General features: G+C 39.1%; 1 protein-coding gene across 4 annotated transcripts in view; it reads left to right on the top strand.

Annotated features, from left to right (window-relative positions):
- The window catches only part of LOC111157289 (WD repeat domain 44), an 87,825-nt gene that overhangs the window by 42,706 nt on the left and 27,220 nt on the right, over positions 1–17,899 (top strand). For all 4 annotated transcript variants that reach the window (XM_022518593.1, XM_022518594.1, XM_022518595.1 and 1 more), the window contains 8 exons: positions 778–1,411; positions 1,839–1,969; positions 3,066–3,161; positions 5,297–5,433; positions 6,219–6,302; positions 12,155–12,261; positions 13,023–13,174; positions 17,439–17,577. In XM_022518593.1, coding sequence (XP_022374301.1) covers positions 778–1,411; positions 1,839–1,969; positions 3,066–3,161; positions 5,297–5,433; positions 6,219–6,302; positions 12,155–12,261; positions 13,023–13,174; positions 17,439–17,577 — 1,480 coding nt within the window. The remainder of the gene's footprint in view (positions 1–777; positions 1,412–1,838; positions 1,970–3,065; positions 3,162–5,296; positions 5,434–6,218; positions 6,303–12,154; positions 12,262–13,022; positions 13,175–17,438; positions 17,578–17,899) is intronic.

Raw genomic sequence — 17,899 nt, forward strand, 5'->3', positions numbered from 1 at the left:
ATTAGGTGTAGTTTGTTTAAGAATGTTAATCTCCCTGCATCTGCTGCTTTTTCTGTCTTAGGCTTGAGTTCAGAAGTAAACAATTCTTTGTGCTAGGTGGTTTTGAGTCTCATGGTTTTGTTAACTAGGCTCAAAGCAGTAGGTTGTTACTGGACCTAACTTGGCATAAATATGTAAATGAAGAATGATGTGAAGAGTCTGAATGTAAATTTAGGTCTGAACTTTATTTTACAAGGTTGGTTGAACTTTGTGATTATACATGCTAACGGATTCCCTATTATAATGGTTAAAAGTTCAGATTCTGGAACCAAACTCCCAGGATTTTTGCCAACTTCATCACTTACAAGCTCTGTGTCCTGGGACAAATCACTTGATCCCTCTATGCCTTTGTTCCTTCATTTGTGTAATGATGATATTACGAATGCAATCGCATATGGTTATTTGTAAAGATTAAAAATGTAGGGGCACCTGGGTGGCTCAGTGGGTTAAGCCTCTGCCTTTGGCTCAGGTCATCATCTCAGGGTCCTGGGATCGAGCCCCCCATCAGGCTCTCTGCTCAGCAGGGAGCCTGCTTCCTCCTCTCTCTCTGCCTGCCTATCTGCCTACTTGTGACCTCTCTCTCTGTGTCAAATAAAATCTTTAAAAAAAAAAGATTAAAAATGTAAAGTGTTAAGAACATTCCCTGGCACATAGTAAGTACTATGTAGATGGTTAGCTGTTATGTTCTTGTAAATAGCCTCATTTTTTTAAAGCTGTTTTTTTTTAACCTTTCATCAGATTATTGAAAGTATTATAGAGGAGAGTCAGAAAGTACACCTGGAAGATGACTCCTCAGATTCCAAAGGAAAAGGACACTCTGACCAGGCTACTGCCAGTTCTGTCGTGGCTGGAACAGATCTTAGCAATATACCTGGACTATTAGCCATAGATCAAGTACTACAGGAAGATTCCAAAAAGGCAGAGAATCAGAATGCAACTGAAGAAACTGAATTAAAATCAAAAGGACGTTTTCCTTCTGATGACACCTATGAGAAGTCAGTAGATGAAATCACTAAGTTAACTGAAGTAAGTTCAACTGAGCAACATCATGTACCTGAAACGGAAACAGAAGTATTGAAGAAGGAAGCCATGGAAGTCAAAGGAAGTGAGGTTCTAGAACCTGTGTCCTCAGACTCTTCATCTGCTAAAGATTTTGCTGCCATGGAAGAAGTGGCTCCCGCCAAACCCCCTAGACAGCTCACTCCAGAGCCTGACATTGTGGCTAGCACAAAGAAGCCTGTTCCAGCGCGCCCTCCCCCTCCAGCTAACTTCCCGCCTCCAAGACCCCCACCTCCGTCTCGGCCTGCTCCGCCACCAAGAAAAAAGAAAAGTGAATTAGAGTTTGAGGCCCTTAAAACACCTGATCTAGATGGCAAGTATTTAACTGAGAAATAACTTTTTGCGGAGAGATTCTGGAGTTGAAACTCTGACTTTCTGGTTTTGTTTCAGTTTATGCTATATACAACCACATCATGACCATGCCCAAGTTTTAAAAGTTAATTTAGTAATGAAAAGTGAGAATGTTTACATTGGTAGTAACTATGTTCTAAGATTTTAGTAGACTTCAAACTTTCAAATCTGTTACTATGGGAGACTTAAGAGGAATTGAAATGACTTGTTTGAACCCTGGTTTCTCCATATATAAAATGAGAGTAATAAAACCACTTTCCTCATGAGATTGTTGGTAAGAATCAGACAAAGGTTAAAACACTTTTCAAGCTCTATATAAGGTCCTGTATAAATACTAGTTATTGCCATTATCCTCATCATCATTATTATTATCATCGTCGTCATTGCAGTTCCCAAAGAGAATATTACATCTGATACTCTCCTAAGTTCGAACATGGCTTCAGAGAACACAGTCAAGGATTCCCAGCCCTCTCTTGACTTGGCAAGTGCTACCAGTGGAGATAAAGTAGTTACTGCCCAGGTTGGTGAATTCATGTTATATTTGATAGAGGCTTTAACTTTCTCTAGCTGTCCGGTTTGTTGCTTGTTGAACCTTCTTCTCCAGGCAGAATATTTCCTTGTCCTTAAAATCTAGCCTTCCTAAACCCCTTTTTTAGCTCTGCTACTGCATAGCTAGGTGATTCTAACAAACTATTTAATATCTGAGTTTCAGATGTCCCATTGATAAAATGAGGGGAAACCTTCCTTGGAAGGTGTCTTGCAAGGACGAAATGAGCTGAAGTATACCAAGTACCTGGCATGCAGTAGGCAATCAAAAAAATGAAAGATGCTGCTATTTGTAATATTATTATATTGTTAATAAACATCAACTATAGTCTTCATTTACCTTACCTGCAATGGTCAAAATTGAGGACTTCTATTTATAATATCCTCTACCTAATCATGAAACAAAACCTTCATATATAGGCTATATATCTATATATGAAGCAATAGAAAGCACCTGATAGCATGAATTTTTACCATAGCCCAATTTCTGGGACTCAAAGCTTACTTATGTGGTAGCTGTGGTAGGGACAGGTTAGCAAACTGGGAGATATGGCACTTCAGTCTTGTCATAGCCTTAGAACAGAGACTGGCAGTAGTGTGTTTTTGTAGAGTCCCTGAGCTAAGAATAGGCTTTGCATTTTTAAAGGATTATAAGGAGAAAAAAAAAGAATATGTGATAGACATTATATGTGAAGCAGAAAGCCTAAAACATTTACTATCTGGCTCTTTATAGAAAAAGTTTGCCAAGCCCTGCCTTCGAGATAAGCACAAGTATAACCCTGATTAATGGCACTCTTAGTGCTGGCATTCTGCTAATAGAGAACTGCTTTTGGGTCAGGTTCAAATGGAACATTTATTTGCTTTCAAGACGAAGACATTTTTCATGGGCAGCAATGTTTTTCAGCATGTTGGGAATAATAAAGGACCGAAATGGAGTATTTCATTTAAATTTTCAGTAGGCTCCATTATGTGAATTATGGAATTCTTTAGAGCTATGTGTGGTAATGAATAATTGAGTGTTTATAGAAATTGACTCCATCTACTTTCTGTTTATAAAATTATAATTTTAGGAAAATGGAAAAGCACCTGATGGGCAGACCATAGCAGGGGAAGTGATGGGCCCTCAGAGACCTAGGTCGAACTCCGGGAGAGAGCTTACTGATGAGGTATAATTAGATTTGTTTTGTTCTTAACATAAAATATAAAAACCCTAATGAGAAGATGAGAAGTTCTTAAGATGAATGGTGGTGATGTTTGCACAGCATTGTGAATGTGCTTAATACTGCTGAGCTATATACAACTATAAAAATATTTTACCATGATTAAAAAAATTTTTTAAGTTTATTGCTGTTAAGCAAAAAAATATAATGTAGAGCAAAAAAGGAAAATTGATGATTTTCTTAGTTTTTAAACATTTATTTATTTATTTATTTATTTTTAAGCACTACATCCATTGTGGGGCTCAAACTCACAACCCTGAAATCAAGAGTTACATGGTCTACTGACTGAGCCAGCCAGGCATCCCAGTTTTGGGGTTTTTTGTTTGTTTGTTTGTTTGGTTTTGTTTCTTTGTTTTTAAAGACTTTATTTATTTATTTGAGAGAGAGAGAGAGAGAGACAGAGATAGCAAATGGAGAGAGAGAAGCAGGCCCCCCACTGAGCAGGGAGCCTGACTCAGGGCTTAATCCCAGGACCCTGGGATTATGACCTGAATCAAACGCAGACGCTTAACTGACTAAGCCACCCAAGTACTCCAGTTTTTGTTTTTTTAATATTTTAGAACTTGTAACTCTAACTTAAAATTACCTTTTTTATACCATTATGTGGTAGAATAAATGTATTGAGAACAAAGACCAAATTTAATAGAGAGTGGGCTTAAAAAGAACTTGATGTTATAATTACATTATAATTACATGTTTTTATACTTGTTGGGTGATAATACAGTGTTACACAGACCCAGTACTTACTTACCGTTAAAATTTAGTATATATTGATTGGCCAATTCTGAATAAAGTTTTGAAGCAAAATCTTAGTTTTGTTTCTTTTTTTTTTTTTTAAGATTTTTTTAAAGTAATCTCTACACGCAATGTAGTGCTCAGACTCAACCCCAATATCGAAGCTGTATGCTCCACCAACTAAACCAGTCATGCGTCCCAGTTTTCATTTCTTTTAAATGATACATTTTAAAAGATTATTGTACTTTGGAAAACAGTATGGCAGTTCCTCAAAACCTTAGACATTGAGTTACCGTGATCCAGCAGCTTTACTCCTATGTGTACACCAAAGAAATGAAAATATATGTCTACCCAAAAAACGTACACAAGTGGGGCGCCTGGGTGGCTCAGTCGGTCAGGTGTCTGCCTTCAGCTCAGGTCATGGTCTCAGGGTCCTGCATAGGGCTCCCTGCTCAGCGGGGAGTTTCCCTCTCCTTCTGCCCTTCTTCCCCCCACCCCGTGCTTGTGTGCTCTCTCTCCTCCCCTCTCTGTTATATAAATAAAATCTTTTTTAAAAAAGTACAAAAGTATTCATAATAGCCAAGTGTGGAAACCACACAAATGTTATTTCATCGCCCATGAATGGATAAATAAAATGTGGTATGTCCAGTCCACATGGACTGTTTTTTGGCAATTAAAAGGAATGAAGGGGCGCCTGGATGGCTCAGTTGTTAAGCGTCTGCCTTCGGCTCAGGTCCTGGGATCGAGTCCTGCATCAGGCTCCCAGCTCAGCAGGGAGCCTGCTTTTCCCTCTCCCACTCCCCCTACTTATGTTCCCTCTCTCGCTGTGTCTCTCTCTGTCAAATTAATAAATAAAATCTTTTAAAAAAATTAAAAGGAATGAAGTTCTGACACATGCTGCAGTATGGATGAACCTTGAAAACATGGTGCTGAGTGAAAGAAGCCGATCACAAAAGACCACATACAGGATGACTTAACTTATATGAAATGTCTGGAATAGGCAAACCATAGAAACAAAGAGTAAAATAGTCATTGCCAGGGGCAGGGAGGAGAGGGGAATGAGATATGACATTTAATGGGTGTGGGGTTTCTTTCCGACATAGTGGAAATACTCTTAAATAAAGTTGATTGTTGCACAGCTCTGAATTTACTCAAAATCATTGAATTACACACTTGAAATGAGTGCATTTTGCAGTTTATGGATTGTGTATCATGAAAAAAGTTAAAAATTACTGTACACAATACTGAATGTATCTAGAAAGTGCTTAGCTTAAATGTTTGAGGATTTTGAAAACTCAAAAAGATAATTAAATTATAGGTCCTCTTGGTGTTATTTTTTACCTCAGGAAATTTTAGCCAGTGTCATGATTAAGAACCTGGATACTGGAGAAGAAATACCTTTGAGTCTCGCGGAAGAGAAACTGCCAACAGGTATTAATCCTCTCACTCTACACATCATGAGAAGGACTAAGGAATATGTAAGGTATGGCCTGTTGTTACTATTTATCATTCGTAGTATTTCAGAGTGTTGAAGGTTTCTCTGTTAATGAACTACAACAGTTCCTAATTTGGTTTTACTCAGTCTTCTTTTTTTAAATTTGGGATTAAAATAGAGTTAGTTAATGTATGTATTCAACATTGTTCTCTCTTAAGAGCATACAGTTACTTGGGGGAAAACAGTATATATCCAAAATCTCTTAGTATTTCGTTTCTCTTCTAAAATGATTTCTGTAATACTGGAGACATTATTGAAGCATTTTAAGGGTGAAAAACCATGTGAAATGAAGACCTGGTTTCTGAAACCTTGCTTTAAGGACCACAAATTTTATAAGTAATTGTATTATCTGTATAGGTCAGAAAATGGCTTTAGAGTGAGGTGATTGACCTTACTGTGAGATCTATGTAGATCGAAGAAATGATTATTGTGAAAGGAAATCTTAATAAAGTGTAATACATGATGTACCTGAAGAGCAAAGAGGAAGCTAATTTGTCATTTCTGTGCAGCACGTTTTATCCAGCAAAAAGCCTTGTTGGTAGTAGGTTTTCCATTAAGTTCCTAAATTGCTTTCACTTGCATTTGTACATTACACCATGCTTAACGATTCTATTCTTTGATCTCTCAAGTCTTAACATTCTCAGGATCATCATTAAAATTAAAGTATGTTAATGTAGTTTTATTCTGAGTACCTGAGTATATCGTATACATGGATTGTTGGGAGGTGTAGGGGAAATGGCTTCTTTTAAAATGACTTCTTCCCCTTCTTGTAGTAATGACGCGGCACAGTCAGATGATGAAGAGAAGTTACAGTCTCAGACGACAGATACTGATGGTGGAAGGTTAAAACAGAAAACGTAAGTTACAATACATTCCTTTTCTTTATTTCGCACATGAGTTACGGTACATCTCTTTATTTCAAGCATTTATTTAAAAAATATGTGACTTGCCATACTATTTTAAATCTGTGTTCTATCTAGTTTATAAGTCCATCTGCCACCAGCGTTTCCTGTCCCCAGCCAAGGCATTAAGAGTTGTTCAAGGCTGTGTTGGTGGTCATTTCTATAATATCTGACAAATAGTAAATGATCAATAAATTTTGCATCATGCCTGCATTATTTTTCTGATGGTAGGTCCCAGAAGTGTTAGTAGAACATGATTGTTCTTGAAATTGCTTTCAAATCCTATTTGTTTTTCTAAACTCCACAATTTTTCCCAACTACTCCGTGTCCTAGTAAATTTCTCTTTCTCAATTTTAGTGACATCTGCAGTCTGCATAACTTACACTTACATTTTACCTTTATTTTATGTTATCTTAAAGTGTTTTCTGAGTTTTTAAAATTTTAAAAAATATTTTATTATTTATTTATTTCTCTATCTACCAGAGAGAGAGAGAGAGAGACAGCAAGAGAGGGAATATAAGCAGGGGGAGTGGGAGAGGGAGAAGCAAGCTTCCCACTGAACTGGGAGCCGGATGTGGGGCTCAATCCCAGGACCCTGGGATCATGACTAGAGGTGAAGGCAGAGCTTGACTGAGCCACCCAGGCGCCCCTTCTGAGTTTTTTTTTTTTAAGATTTTATTTATTTATTTGAGAGAAACAAACAGAGCATGAGTAGGGGGAGGGCAGAGGGAGAGGAAGAAGCAGACTCCCCGCATGAGCAGAGCACAGGACTCAGTCCCAGGACCCCGGGGTCATGACCTGAGCCAAAGGCCAACCCTTAACCAACTGAGCCGTCAGGCACCCTGTTTTCTGACTTTTATTTTTTTTTTAAGATTTTATTTATTTGTCAGAGAGAGTAAAGCAGGGGGAGAAGCAGGCTACCCGCTGAGCAGGGAGCCAGATGTAGGACTCGATCCCAGAACCCTAAGATCATGACCCAAGGTGAAGGCACATGCTTAACTGACTGAGCCACCCAGGCATTCCTGTTTCCTGACTTTTAAAAGCAAGATAAATGGGTGCTAAATAACTAAATCATATGTTGCAAAAGGATTGTAATCATGACATCCTTCTGATTTCCTTACAAACATCCAGCAGAAATGGTGAGCATATAGATTTTGCTTGACTATACACTGGTCATTTATTTGACAGTAATTCCCCAAAGCAAATTCTCCACTATACTCTGATCTTTGCCTAGTGTGGGAAGTGTATCAATGAAACCACTGAGAATTCTTAGAAAAGATCTACCCACAATACAGGTGTATAGATGAAACCTCAGAGATCTGGAGCTCGGCTGTCCAGCAGTGGCAACTATCAGAAATCAGAATTAGGAATGATTAAAGAGATAGGTAAACACCTAGGAGAACTGTCACTCCATGCATTAAAGCTCATTCTTTTTCTTTATTCTTTTTTTTTTTATTTTAAGTCCTGCATGAGGCTTGAACTCAAAACCCTGAGACCAAGACCTAAGTTGAGAGCATGAGTTGGTTAACCCACTGAACCACCCCGGCACCCTGGCTTATTATTTTTCTAAAAGAAAAGCTCTTTAGGTTTAGTCAAGGCCATTATACTTACTTTTTACATAATTTTTTAAAAATCTGGTCATCTGGTATCTGAGGTCAAAGCAAAATAGAAGTAGCAAACTGTGACAACATGTAAGTTGACACATAAGAATGTCAGGTAATATTGTGATTACACGAAGGGAATCCAGAAAATGATAAAAGGACTCATACATAGCATAGCAATTCCATATGTTACTGCTTTCAACTTTTTCTCAACATAACACACACAAAACACGGTAATAGTTCCTCTGAACACTGGGCAAGCTAATGAATCTGTTAATGGCCAGAGGAGTCTGCCCAGGGTTCTGGCTTCCCTGGATCCTGCTCTGTCACCTTGAAGGCTGAGGGGGAGCTAATATGGCCCATTTACAATCCATATGAAAGGCCCTGGATATATTAAAAGTGAAGGTGGTAACTGGCTGTTTTTAATAAGGAAAGCAATTTATCGAACATTGAGTGCCATTGAAGAAGTCACAAAAACACACATTTTAGAAATGTTCTCATCCAAAATGATTAAAATATGCTTTCTTGCCTAAATAGTAGTAAACCTATAATTATCCAGAAAATACAACTTCTGAGTTATAGGTAGCAGAGAACTTAAAATGATTTTTTTTAAAGATTTTATTTATTCATTTGAGAGAATGCATGAGAGAGCAAGCGAGTGAGAGAAGGTGAGAGAACACAAGCAGCGAGAGGGGCAGAGGGAGAAGCAAGCTCCCTGCTAAGCAGAGAGCCTGATGTGGGGCTCGATCCCAGGACCCCGGGATCACGATGTGAGCTGAAGGCAGATGCTTAACTGACCGACTAAGCCATCCAGGAGCCCCATGATTTTTTTTTAAGATTTTATTTTTAAATAATCTCTACACCCAGCATGGGGCTCTAAACCACAATCCTGGGATTAAGAGTCACATATTCCACCAAGCCAACCAGACACCCCAAGACCTTATAGTGATTTTTTTTTTTTTTGAGCGAGAGAGATTGAGAGCACACATGCAAGTGGGGGGGGTGGGGGTTGTTAGGGGAAGGCAGAGGGAGAGAGAGGGCATGGAGCCTGATGTGGGGTTGGATCTCATGATTCTGAGATGAAATCAAGAGTTGGACACTTAACCCGCTGTGCTACCCAGGCACCCCCTTATAGTAGTTTTTAAAAATAGTTTATCATCTGTGTTTTCTTATTATCAAAACTAAAACAGGGACACCTGGCCTGGCTGGCTCAGTCAGTGGAGCTGCAACTCTTGATCTCAGGTTTGTGAGTATAAGCCCCATGCCAGGTGCAGAGATTACTTTAACAACAAGAACAGAAAAACTAATACAGAAGTACGGAAAACGAGGGTCTCATACTCTCACCCCCAGAAATAACCAGTGTTAATAATTACGTGTATTCTCCATAGAATTTTTTTTCCTCACAAAAGTAGGATTAATACTGTGCCTGTAGTTTGTTGGCTTGCTTTTTTTTGCGACCCCCACCCCCTGCTTTATTTTAAAGTAAACTCCATGACCAACGTGGTGCTTGAACTCACAACCCTGAGATCAAGAGCCACATGCTTTGCTGACTGAGCCAGCCAGGTGCCCCGTCAGCTTGGTTTTTTTTTTTTGTTTTTTTTTTTTTTAATTTTATTATTTTATTTATTTTAAAAGATTGATTTTATTTATTTGACAGAGAATGAGAACGCAAGCAGGGGTAGCAGCAGAGGGAGCGGGAGAAGCCTCCCTGATGGGAGGCTTGATCCCAGGATTCCAGGATCATGACCTGAGCCAAAGGCAATCACTTAACCATCAGAGCCATCCGTGTGCCCCAAGCTTGCTTTTTTAAGAATACCTGATACATAATGTACATCTTTTCATACCAGTATCAATAGTAAATATATTATATAGCCTTTCTGTCAGCCAGATATGGGAGTTCAGTGCTATAAATATAATAGTTAAGACAGTCATAGTCTCTGCCCTCCTAGAGCTTCCAGTTAAACAGGAGAAACAGATACTTAAACATAATTGCACAGATAAATCTAACTACATTTGTAGTAATTGCAATAAAAGAAATACATGGGGTACTGTTGGCATATAAAACAGGAAAACCTTGGGGCGCCTGGGTGGCTCAGTGGGTTAAAGCCTCTGCCTTCAGCTCAGGTCATGATCCCAGGGTCCTGGGATCGAGCCCCGCATCTGGCTCTCTGCTCAGCGGGGAGCCTGCTTCCCTTCCTCTCTCTCTGCTTGCCTCTCTGCCTACTTGTGATCTCTGTCTGTCAAATAAATAAATAAAATATTAAAAAAAAAAAAAAAAAAAACAGGAAAACCTGCTCTGAAGAGTCAAGGAGGGCTTTTCTGAGAAATAATGTTTGGTCTAAGTCCTAAAAGATGAGTAGAAATTAGCCAGGGGAGGAATGTTCCACGCAGAAATAACATGTGCATTGGCCCTGAGGTGACTGAGAGCTCAGTACTTCGGAAGAACTGAGGTTTGCCTCATTTATTTTATTGCATTCCATTTTGAGAATATACTGGCGTTTACTTACGCCTTGCTCTGTTAATGAAAAATCAGTTTGTCTCTACTTTTTATGCTTTTTTTCCCTACTTTTTACACCTTGTAAATAATGCTGCAGTGAACATCTTTGTATATATAGCTTAGCAGCTTATTCAGGAACTATCCTTTAATATCATGAACTTCCATGAATTGGTAAAAAATTTCCTACTATAAATTCTGTTTCGGTTTTAGATATCATGTATATACTGTGCTTTGTTTTTTATTATCTTAATATATGAAATTGGAGACTGAGATTATTAGAAAAGCAATAAGTAAGTCCTATTTATAGAAGCTTGAGATGCATCCTTGCATTACCTTGTGTTTGGTAATACTTCCCGGGAAAGCTCAACCTAACTGTATTGCATGCAAATACCCAAACTGAAAGAGAAGAGACAAACGACCATCATAGGGTACCAAACATTTTATTCTGTAAGTAAATACCTCTTTATAGTTTCTTTCTTTCTTTCTGTCTTTTTTTTTTAAGATTTTATTTTTAACTATTCCCTATATCCAAGATGGGGCTTGAACTCAGAACCCCAAGATCAAGAGTCACATGCTCTTCTGACTGAGCCAGCCAGGCATCCCTATAGTTTTTTTATTGGTAGAAATGTGTTTTTAAGGATTACTCCTTTTTTTTTTTTTAAGATTTATTTACTTATTTTAGGGGGAAAAAGAGCTGGAGCTCACAGTGGGCCAGGGAGGGGCCAAGGGAGAGGAGAAGCATCTCAAGGAGACTCCATGCTGAGCTCAGAGGCCAAAGTGGGACTCAGTATCATGACCGGAGATCATGACCTAAGCTGAAACCAAGATTCAGACATTCAACCAGCTGAGCCACCCAGGCACCCCAAGGAGTATTACTCTTTAAAGCAGTCTTCTCAAAGACATTCTCATTGCAAATTAATGGCCTGATCTGAGACACTCTAAATCATATGATCTGCAGATGGGTCTCAGGTTCATGCTCTTTAAACACTCCCCTCCCACCCCATCCCCACCAATTTTTTATTCACCACTGAAAGCCAGTGCTTGAGGAGTGCCTGGGTGGTTCAGTCAGTTAAACGTTAGACTCTTGATTTCAGCTCAGGTCATGATCTCAAGGTTGTGAGATCAAGCCCCTTGCTGGGCAAGGAGCCTGCTTAGGATTCTCTCTCTCCCCCTCTTCTTGTGACCCCTAACCTTTGCCTGAGCTCTTTCTCTCCCAAAGAAAGAGAAAGAGGGGGGAAAAGGGAAGGAAGAAGGGAAGAAAAGAAAAGAAGGAAAACCAGTGCTTTAGAGTATATGATGCTGTACATCCAGAAGTATCTGTATCTTCTTTGTAGCCATATTGACTTGAATGTATTTATTCCATAGAACAAAGGATACAGGAACTCAAAGACCTATTTTTTATGTTAAAAAGGAGTTATTTCAAAATAATATACTTTTCTTGTGGTCGTTATGAAATTATCTGTGAATTATTGAGCTTTTACAGTTAGTTAATAATTTTGGTTTTAGGGATCACCTGGGTGGCTCAGTTGGGTAGGAGTTCGTGATCTCAGGATCCTGGGATGGAGCCCTGGGTCAGGCTTCTTGCCAGCAGGGAGTCTGCTTGTCCCTCTCCCAGTGTCCCTCTCTCTGCTCATGAGCTTGCTCTCTCTCAAATAAATAGGTAACATCTTTTTAAAAAAATAATTTTGGTTTTTTGTATTTTTGGTAAGGACTCAACTAAAGAAGTTCTTAGGAAAATCAGTAAAGAGAGCAAAGCACCTTGCAGAGGAATATGGTGAACGTGCTGTGAATAAAGTTAAAAGTGTTAGAGACGAAGGTAAGTGAAATAGAAAATTGCAAGTGAATATTTAATTGATTTGTAATCATCCAAATTTAGTCTATAATTTATAAGAGGCATTCTTCTTATTGAAATTAAGAAACCTTGGTAGCAGACATCTTAGCATTTCAGTAAATCATGTTATTCTAGGTATCACTTAATTTTATGAGCAGGAAGAAAAATAAATTTGTTCATCTTGAACATGAATTTGTACATACTTTGTAAGTATGGCAACCTGGAAGAGATGAGTGTTCATTATTCAGTTGTAAATTAGTTTTGTAAGGTTAGTTTTTATAAATATTTTCAAAATTTGGAAAATTTTCTAAATTTGTACAGGTCTTCACTTCCTGTGTCATTTGTTGTAATTATACTCATTTATTTTATTTAATAAGCACTAATTCAGTAATTATTTTGTGCTAGACACTGTTCTAAGCACTTGGAACTATATTCATTCATTTACCCTTCATAAAAACCCTGTGAGGAAAGTACTATTATTATCTCCATTTTACAGATGAGAAAACCAAGGCACCAAAAGGTCCAGTGCTTTGGCTATGGTCACACAGAAAATAAATGACAGAACTGATTTGGACCCAGACAATCTGGCATGAGATCCCGTGCTCTTAACCACTATGCTATTTAGTAATAGACAGATACTGTTTTTCCATTTAATAAATTTTCTTGGTTAACAGTAGAATGACAATCTTGATAGTAACTTTATCTACATCGGCCAGTGATGATTTCTGTATTGCTTTTCTATTCAGTGTTTCATACTGATCAAGATGATCCTTCATCAAGTGATGATGAGGGAATGCCGTATACAAGACCAGTCAAATTCAAAGCAGCGCATGGTTTCAAAGGACCTTATGATTTTGATCAGATCAAAGTGGTGCAAGATCTTAGTGGTGAGCATATGGTAAGCAATCTTTATATTTTTCAGGATTGATTCTGTTTTCATTGAGAGAAGTACTTTGGCTTCTATAAAGCCAATCTCTTATGTACATAATTTTGCTAACCTGATTCAAGAAAAGTAAATTAATATTAATAATGATTTAATGCCTAGGTAATGCAGAGTCTATCTCTGGATTATTGTTTAAGAACTGAAAGGTTTTTTAAAAATTTTGTTAAAGATTTTATTATTTATTTATTTGAGAGAGAGAGGATGAGAGGGAGAAGGTCAGAGGGAGAAGCAGACTCCTCGTGGAGCTGGGAGCCTGATGCGGGACTCAATCCTGGGACTCCAGGATCATGACCTGAGCTGAAGGCAGTGGCTCAACCAACTGAGCCACCCAGGCGCCCCAGGTTTTTTAAATTTTTATTTAAATTTTAGTTCATTAACATGCAGGGCAGTACTGGTCTCAGGAGTAGAATTCAGTAATTCATTACTTATATACAATACCCAGTGCTCCTCAAAGCAAGTGCCCTCCTTAATACTCATCTAGCCCATCCCCCCTCCACCTCCCTCTTTCAACCTTCAATTTGTTCTCTATTGTGAGGAGTCTCTTACGGTTTGGGGCACCTGGGTGGCTAAGTCAGTTAAGCATCTGACTCTTGTTTTCAGCTCAGGTCATGATCTCGGGTTTTGGGATTGAGTCCCTTGCTGAACTTTGTGTTCAGCGGGGAGTCTGCTTGAGATTCCCTCTGTTTCCTTCTCTCTCAGCCCCTCTCTCCACTTGTGCGCGCACGCGCTCTCTCTCTCTCTCCCTTGCTCTCGCTCTCTGTCTCTAAAATGAATGGATAAATCCTTAAAAAGAAGAGTCTCTTATGGTTTGTGTCCTCCCCCGCAACTTCCCTACTGTTCATCTGTTGTTTTATAAATTCCACATATGGGGGCATCTGGGTGGCTCCGTCGTTTAAGTGGCTGTGTTGGGCTCAGGTCATGTTCCTAGAGTCCTGGGATTGGACCCCGCATCAGACTCCTTGCTCAGTGGGGACTCTGCTTCTCCCTCCCCCTTCTCTTGTACTCTCACCTGATCTCTCTCTCTCTCTCTCTCTCTTCCCCTCTCAAATAAATAAAAATAAAATCTTTAAAAATTAAATTCCACATATGAGTGTGAAATCATATGGTATTTGTCTTTCTCAGATTGACTTAGGATAATACATTCTAGCTCCATCCATGTCATTGCAAATGGCAAGATAAAATTTTTTCTGATGACTGAGTAGTATCCCATTGTATATATGTATATACCACATCTTCTTTTGCCATTCATCAGTCAGTGGACATTTCGGCTCTCTCTATAGTTTGGCTGTTGTTGATAATGCTGCTGTAAACATCGGGGTGTAAAAACCCTTCGAATCTCTATTTTTGTATCCTTTGGATAAATACTTAGTAGTATACTTGCTGGATTGTAGGGTAGTTTTATTTTTAGTTTTTTGAGGAACCTCCATATTGTTCTCTGGAGTGGCTCCACCAGTTTGCATTCCCACCAACAGTGCAAGAGGGCTCCCCTTTCTCCATATCCTTGCCAACACCTGTTGTTTCTTGTGTTAATTTTGGCCGTTCTGACAGGTGTGAGATGGTATGTCAACATGGTTTTGATTTATATTTCCCTGATGATGAGTGATGTTGAACTTCTTTTTATGGGTCTGTTAGCCATCTGGATATCTTCTATGGAAAAATGTCTATTCCTGTCTTTTGCCCATTTCTTAACTGTGTTATTTGTTTGTTGGGTGTTGAGTTTGATAAGTTCTTTATTTTGGATACTAACCCTTTATCAGATATGTTGCTTGCGGGGTGCCTGGCTGGCTCAGTTGTTAAGCCTCTGCCTTCGGCTCAGGTCATGATCCCAGGGTCCTGGGATCGAGCCTCACATGGGGCTCCCTGCTTCACGGGAAGCCTGTTCTCCCTCTCCAACTCTCCCTCCCTCTCTGGCTGTGTCTCTCTGTCAAATGAATAAAATCTTAAAAAAAATTTTAAAAGATATGTTGCTTGCAACTATCAAAAAGTGAAAGTTTTTGTTTTTAAAGATTTTACTTATTTGAGAGAGAGAGATCATGAGCAGGGGGATGGGGGCAGAGAGAGAGGGACAAGGAGACTGTGCTGAGCATGGAGCCCAATGCTAGGCTTGATCCCAGGACCCTGAGATCGTGATCAGAGCCGAAGTCAGACACATAACCAACTGAGCCACCCAGGCGCCCCTTAAGAAGTGAAATTTTTTTTTTAAAGATTTTATTTATTTATTTCACAGGCAGAGATCACAAGTAGGCAGAGAGGCAGGCAGAGAGAGAGGAGGAAGCAGGCTCCCCGCTGAGCAGGGAGCTGGACGTGGGGCTCGATTCCAGGACCCTGGGATCATGACCTGAGCCGAAGGCAGTGGCTTTAACCCACTGAGCCACCCAGGCGCCCCAGAAGTGAAATTTTTTGAATAAGTAAACTCTAGGCCCATATCATGAAGAAAGCTATGTAAAGGTACCAGACTTTAAAGGAGTTAAATTTGCAGGGTGGTCTGTGTCTTTGGAAACCAGTTAAAATGTTCCCAGGGTATATTTTTAAAAGATTTTATTTATCGAGAGAGAGAGAGAGAGAATGAGTGAGCAGGGGGAGGCGCAGAGTGAGAGGAAGGAGCAGATGCCATGCTGAGCCCAGGGACTGATAACGGGGCTCGATCTCACGACCAGAAGATCATGACCTGAGCTGAAATTGAGTTGGATGCTTAACTGACTGAGGCACCCAGGCGTCCCTCCCTGGGTGTATTTTAAATAATGAACACAAATACTGCAGTAGGTTCGTGTATTTTGTAAAATGGCAGCTAAAACCAGGAGAGAGAGGTATAAGTTTTCTACCAGAGTTAAAATGTACCAAAGTGGGGATAAAGTGCACAAGTGATATTGTAGTTATACCCCTTAAAAATGCCAGGAACACAGGGAAGCTGGTAATAAACTGCTGGACGGGACAATGATGCTGTCAGTCTTTGATCAGGGAATCTATTTTTCTATTTAGATTTTAAATCCAAGATGTGACTTAACTGGAAGGAAGCGACCGTAAACACATCAGATGGCAGCCAGATTGGAATTTAAACTTCAGTGCTTATGATCTCCACATAAAATATTTGATTTGAATATAGTAACTTCCTTAAGGAACTGATGAACTTCCTTGTACTATTTTGATTCACTTTCATTATTTCCAGTTTTAGTAAAGTCTCATTGTAGTAGGTTCCCAATAACAAATTTCTTAATATGCTTGCATTTTATGGAAATGAATGTTATTTCAGTATATGAACTATTGCCTCTAACTTGGATAATCTTTTTTTTTTCAAGTTTATATTTATTTTTAAGTAATCTCTACACCCAACATAGGGCTCAAACTCATGACCTAGAGACCAAGAGTTGCATGGTCTCGCAACCAAGCAGGCACCCCCAAGTTAGATAATCTTTTTGATTTGCATACATATGTGTTGTAATAGTAGTTATAACAACATTTGTTGTAATAGCATTTGGCTTTTCCAAGTTAAGTGTTCATGTTCTTAAATCACGCCACCCCCACCTCCCAACACATACCCACACACTTCCCTATTGCTAGCAGTATCTGGGAATTCTAACCGTACACTGTTAAATCTTGTTTCTGGGGGGAAAACAGGTTGAGATCACACCATTCCAACACTTGCAAATGTCCAGTGCTACGAGCGTCACAGCTAACATGGGCCTGTATTTCCCTCAGCCTTGGTCAAGGGTATTAGTTGCATCCTGAGGGCTCTGCCTCCTCCAGTGCCACTCCCTCTTCTGTTCAGCTAGGAGACTGAAATCCTCAACTAGGATTTCTGTTTTTACAATGATTTATGGCCTCCTCGGAACTCCGGAACTCCATTTCCATTAATTTGTAGACAAGGCTTGGGGCTTTGAACTTGTTAGTTTAGATTACAGTAAACTGCTGCTATCTTATCCTACTTTTCTCTTAAAAGTTGCTCTTTGTGCTGTTGTGTCATCATTGAACTGTTGGCCTTAAGTGGTATTAGTAACATGAGGATTATCTTAGTATCATTTGGAATAATTCTTTACTTTGGCTTTAAAATAATGTTTCAACTCTTAGGGGTGCCTGCTTGCTCAGTCGGTAGAGTATGTGACTCTTGATCTTGGACTTGTAAGTTCAAGCCCCACATTGGGTGTAGAGATTACTTAAAAATAAAATCTTAAATGTTTCAACTTCTAAAGAAATAACTCTGAACCTTTCTTTGTTTTTATAGGGAGCTGTTTGGACCATGAAATTTTCTCACTGTGGCCGATTACTTGCCTCAGCTGGACAAGACAATGTAGTGAGAATATGGGCTTTAAAAAATGCTTTTGACTATTTCAACAATATGCGAATGAAATATAATACCGAAGGTATTTTTTATTTACTTGTGGGCCTTAAAACTCTAGAGACATCTGGTATTTTTACATTTTAGGTATAATAATGCCCTCTTCTCTGGCAACCGTTTGCAGCAACCACTATTTTTAATAGTAGCCACAAACCTAAAAGTAGAACAGAAGTCAACACCGAAAAAGCATCTGAATCCCATGGAAAACGCTACCATAGAGCTTTTGACTTTATCCCATTTGAAGTATTGTGCAGAGTTTAATTCATCAACTATTGAGAATAAAGTTGCTTGGTTTCCCCTGACAACCTTTAATTCTCTCCTGGGTTTAAAAATGAAATAACCTGATT

This window comes from Enhydra lutris, unplaced genomic scaffold (assembly GCF_002288905.1).
Source record: "Enhydra lutris kenyoni isolate GAN:26980312 unplaced genomic scaffold, ASM228890v2 scaffoldscaffold53, whole genome shotgun sequence".
Classification (NCBI taxonomy): Eukaryota; Metazoa; Chordata; class Mammalia; order Carnivora; family Mustelidae; genus Enhydra; species Enhydra lutris.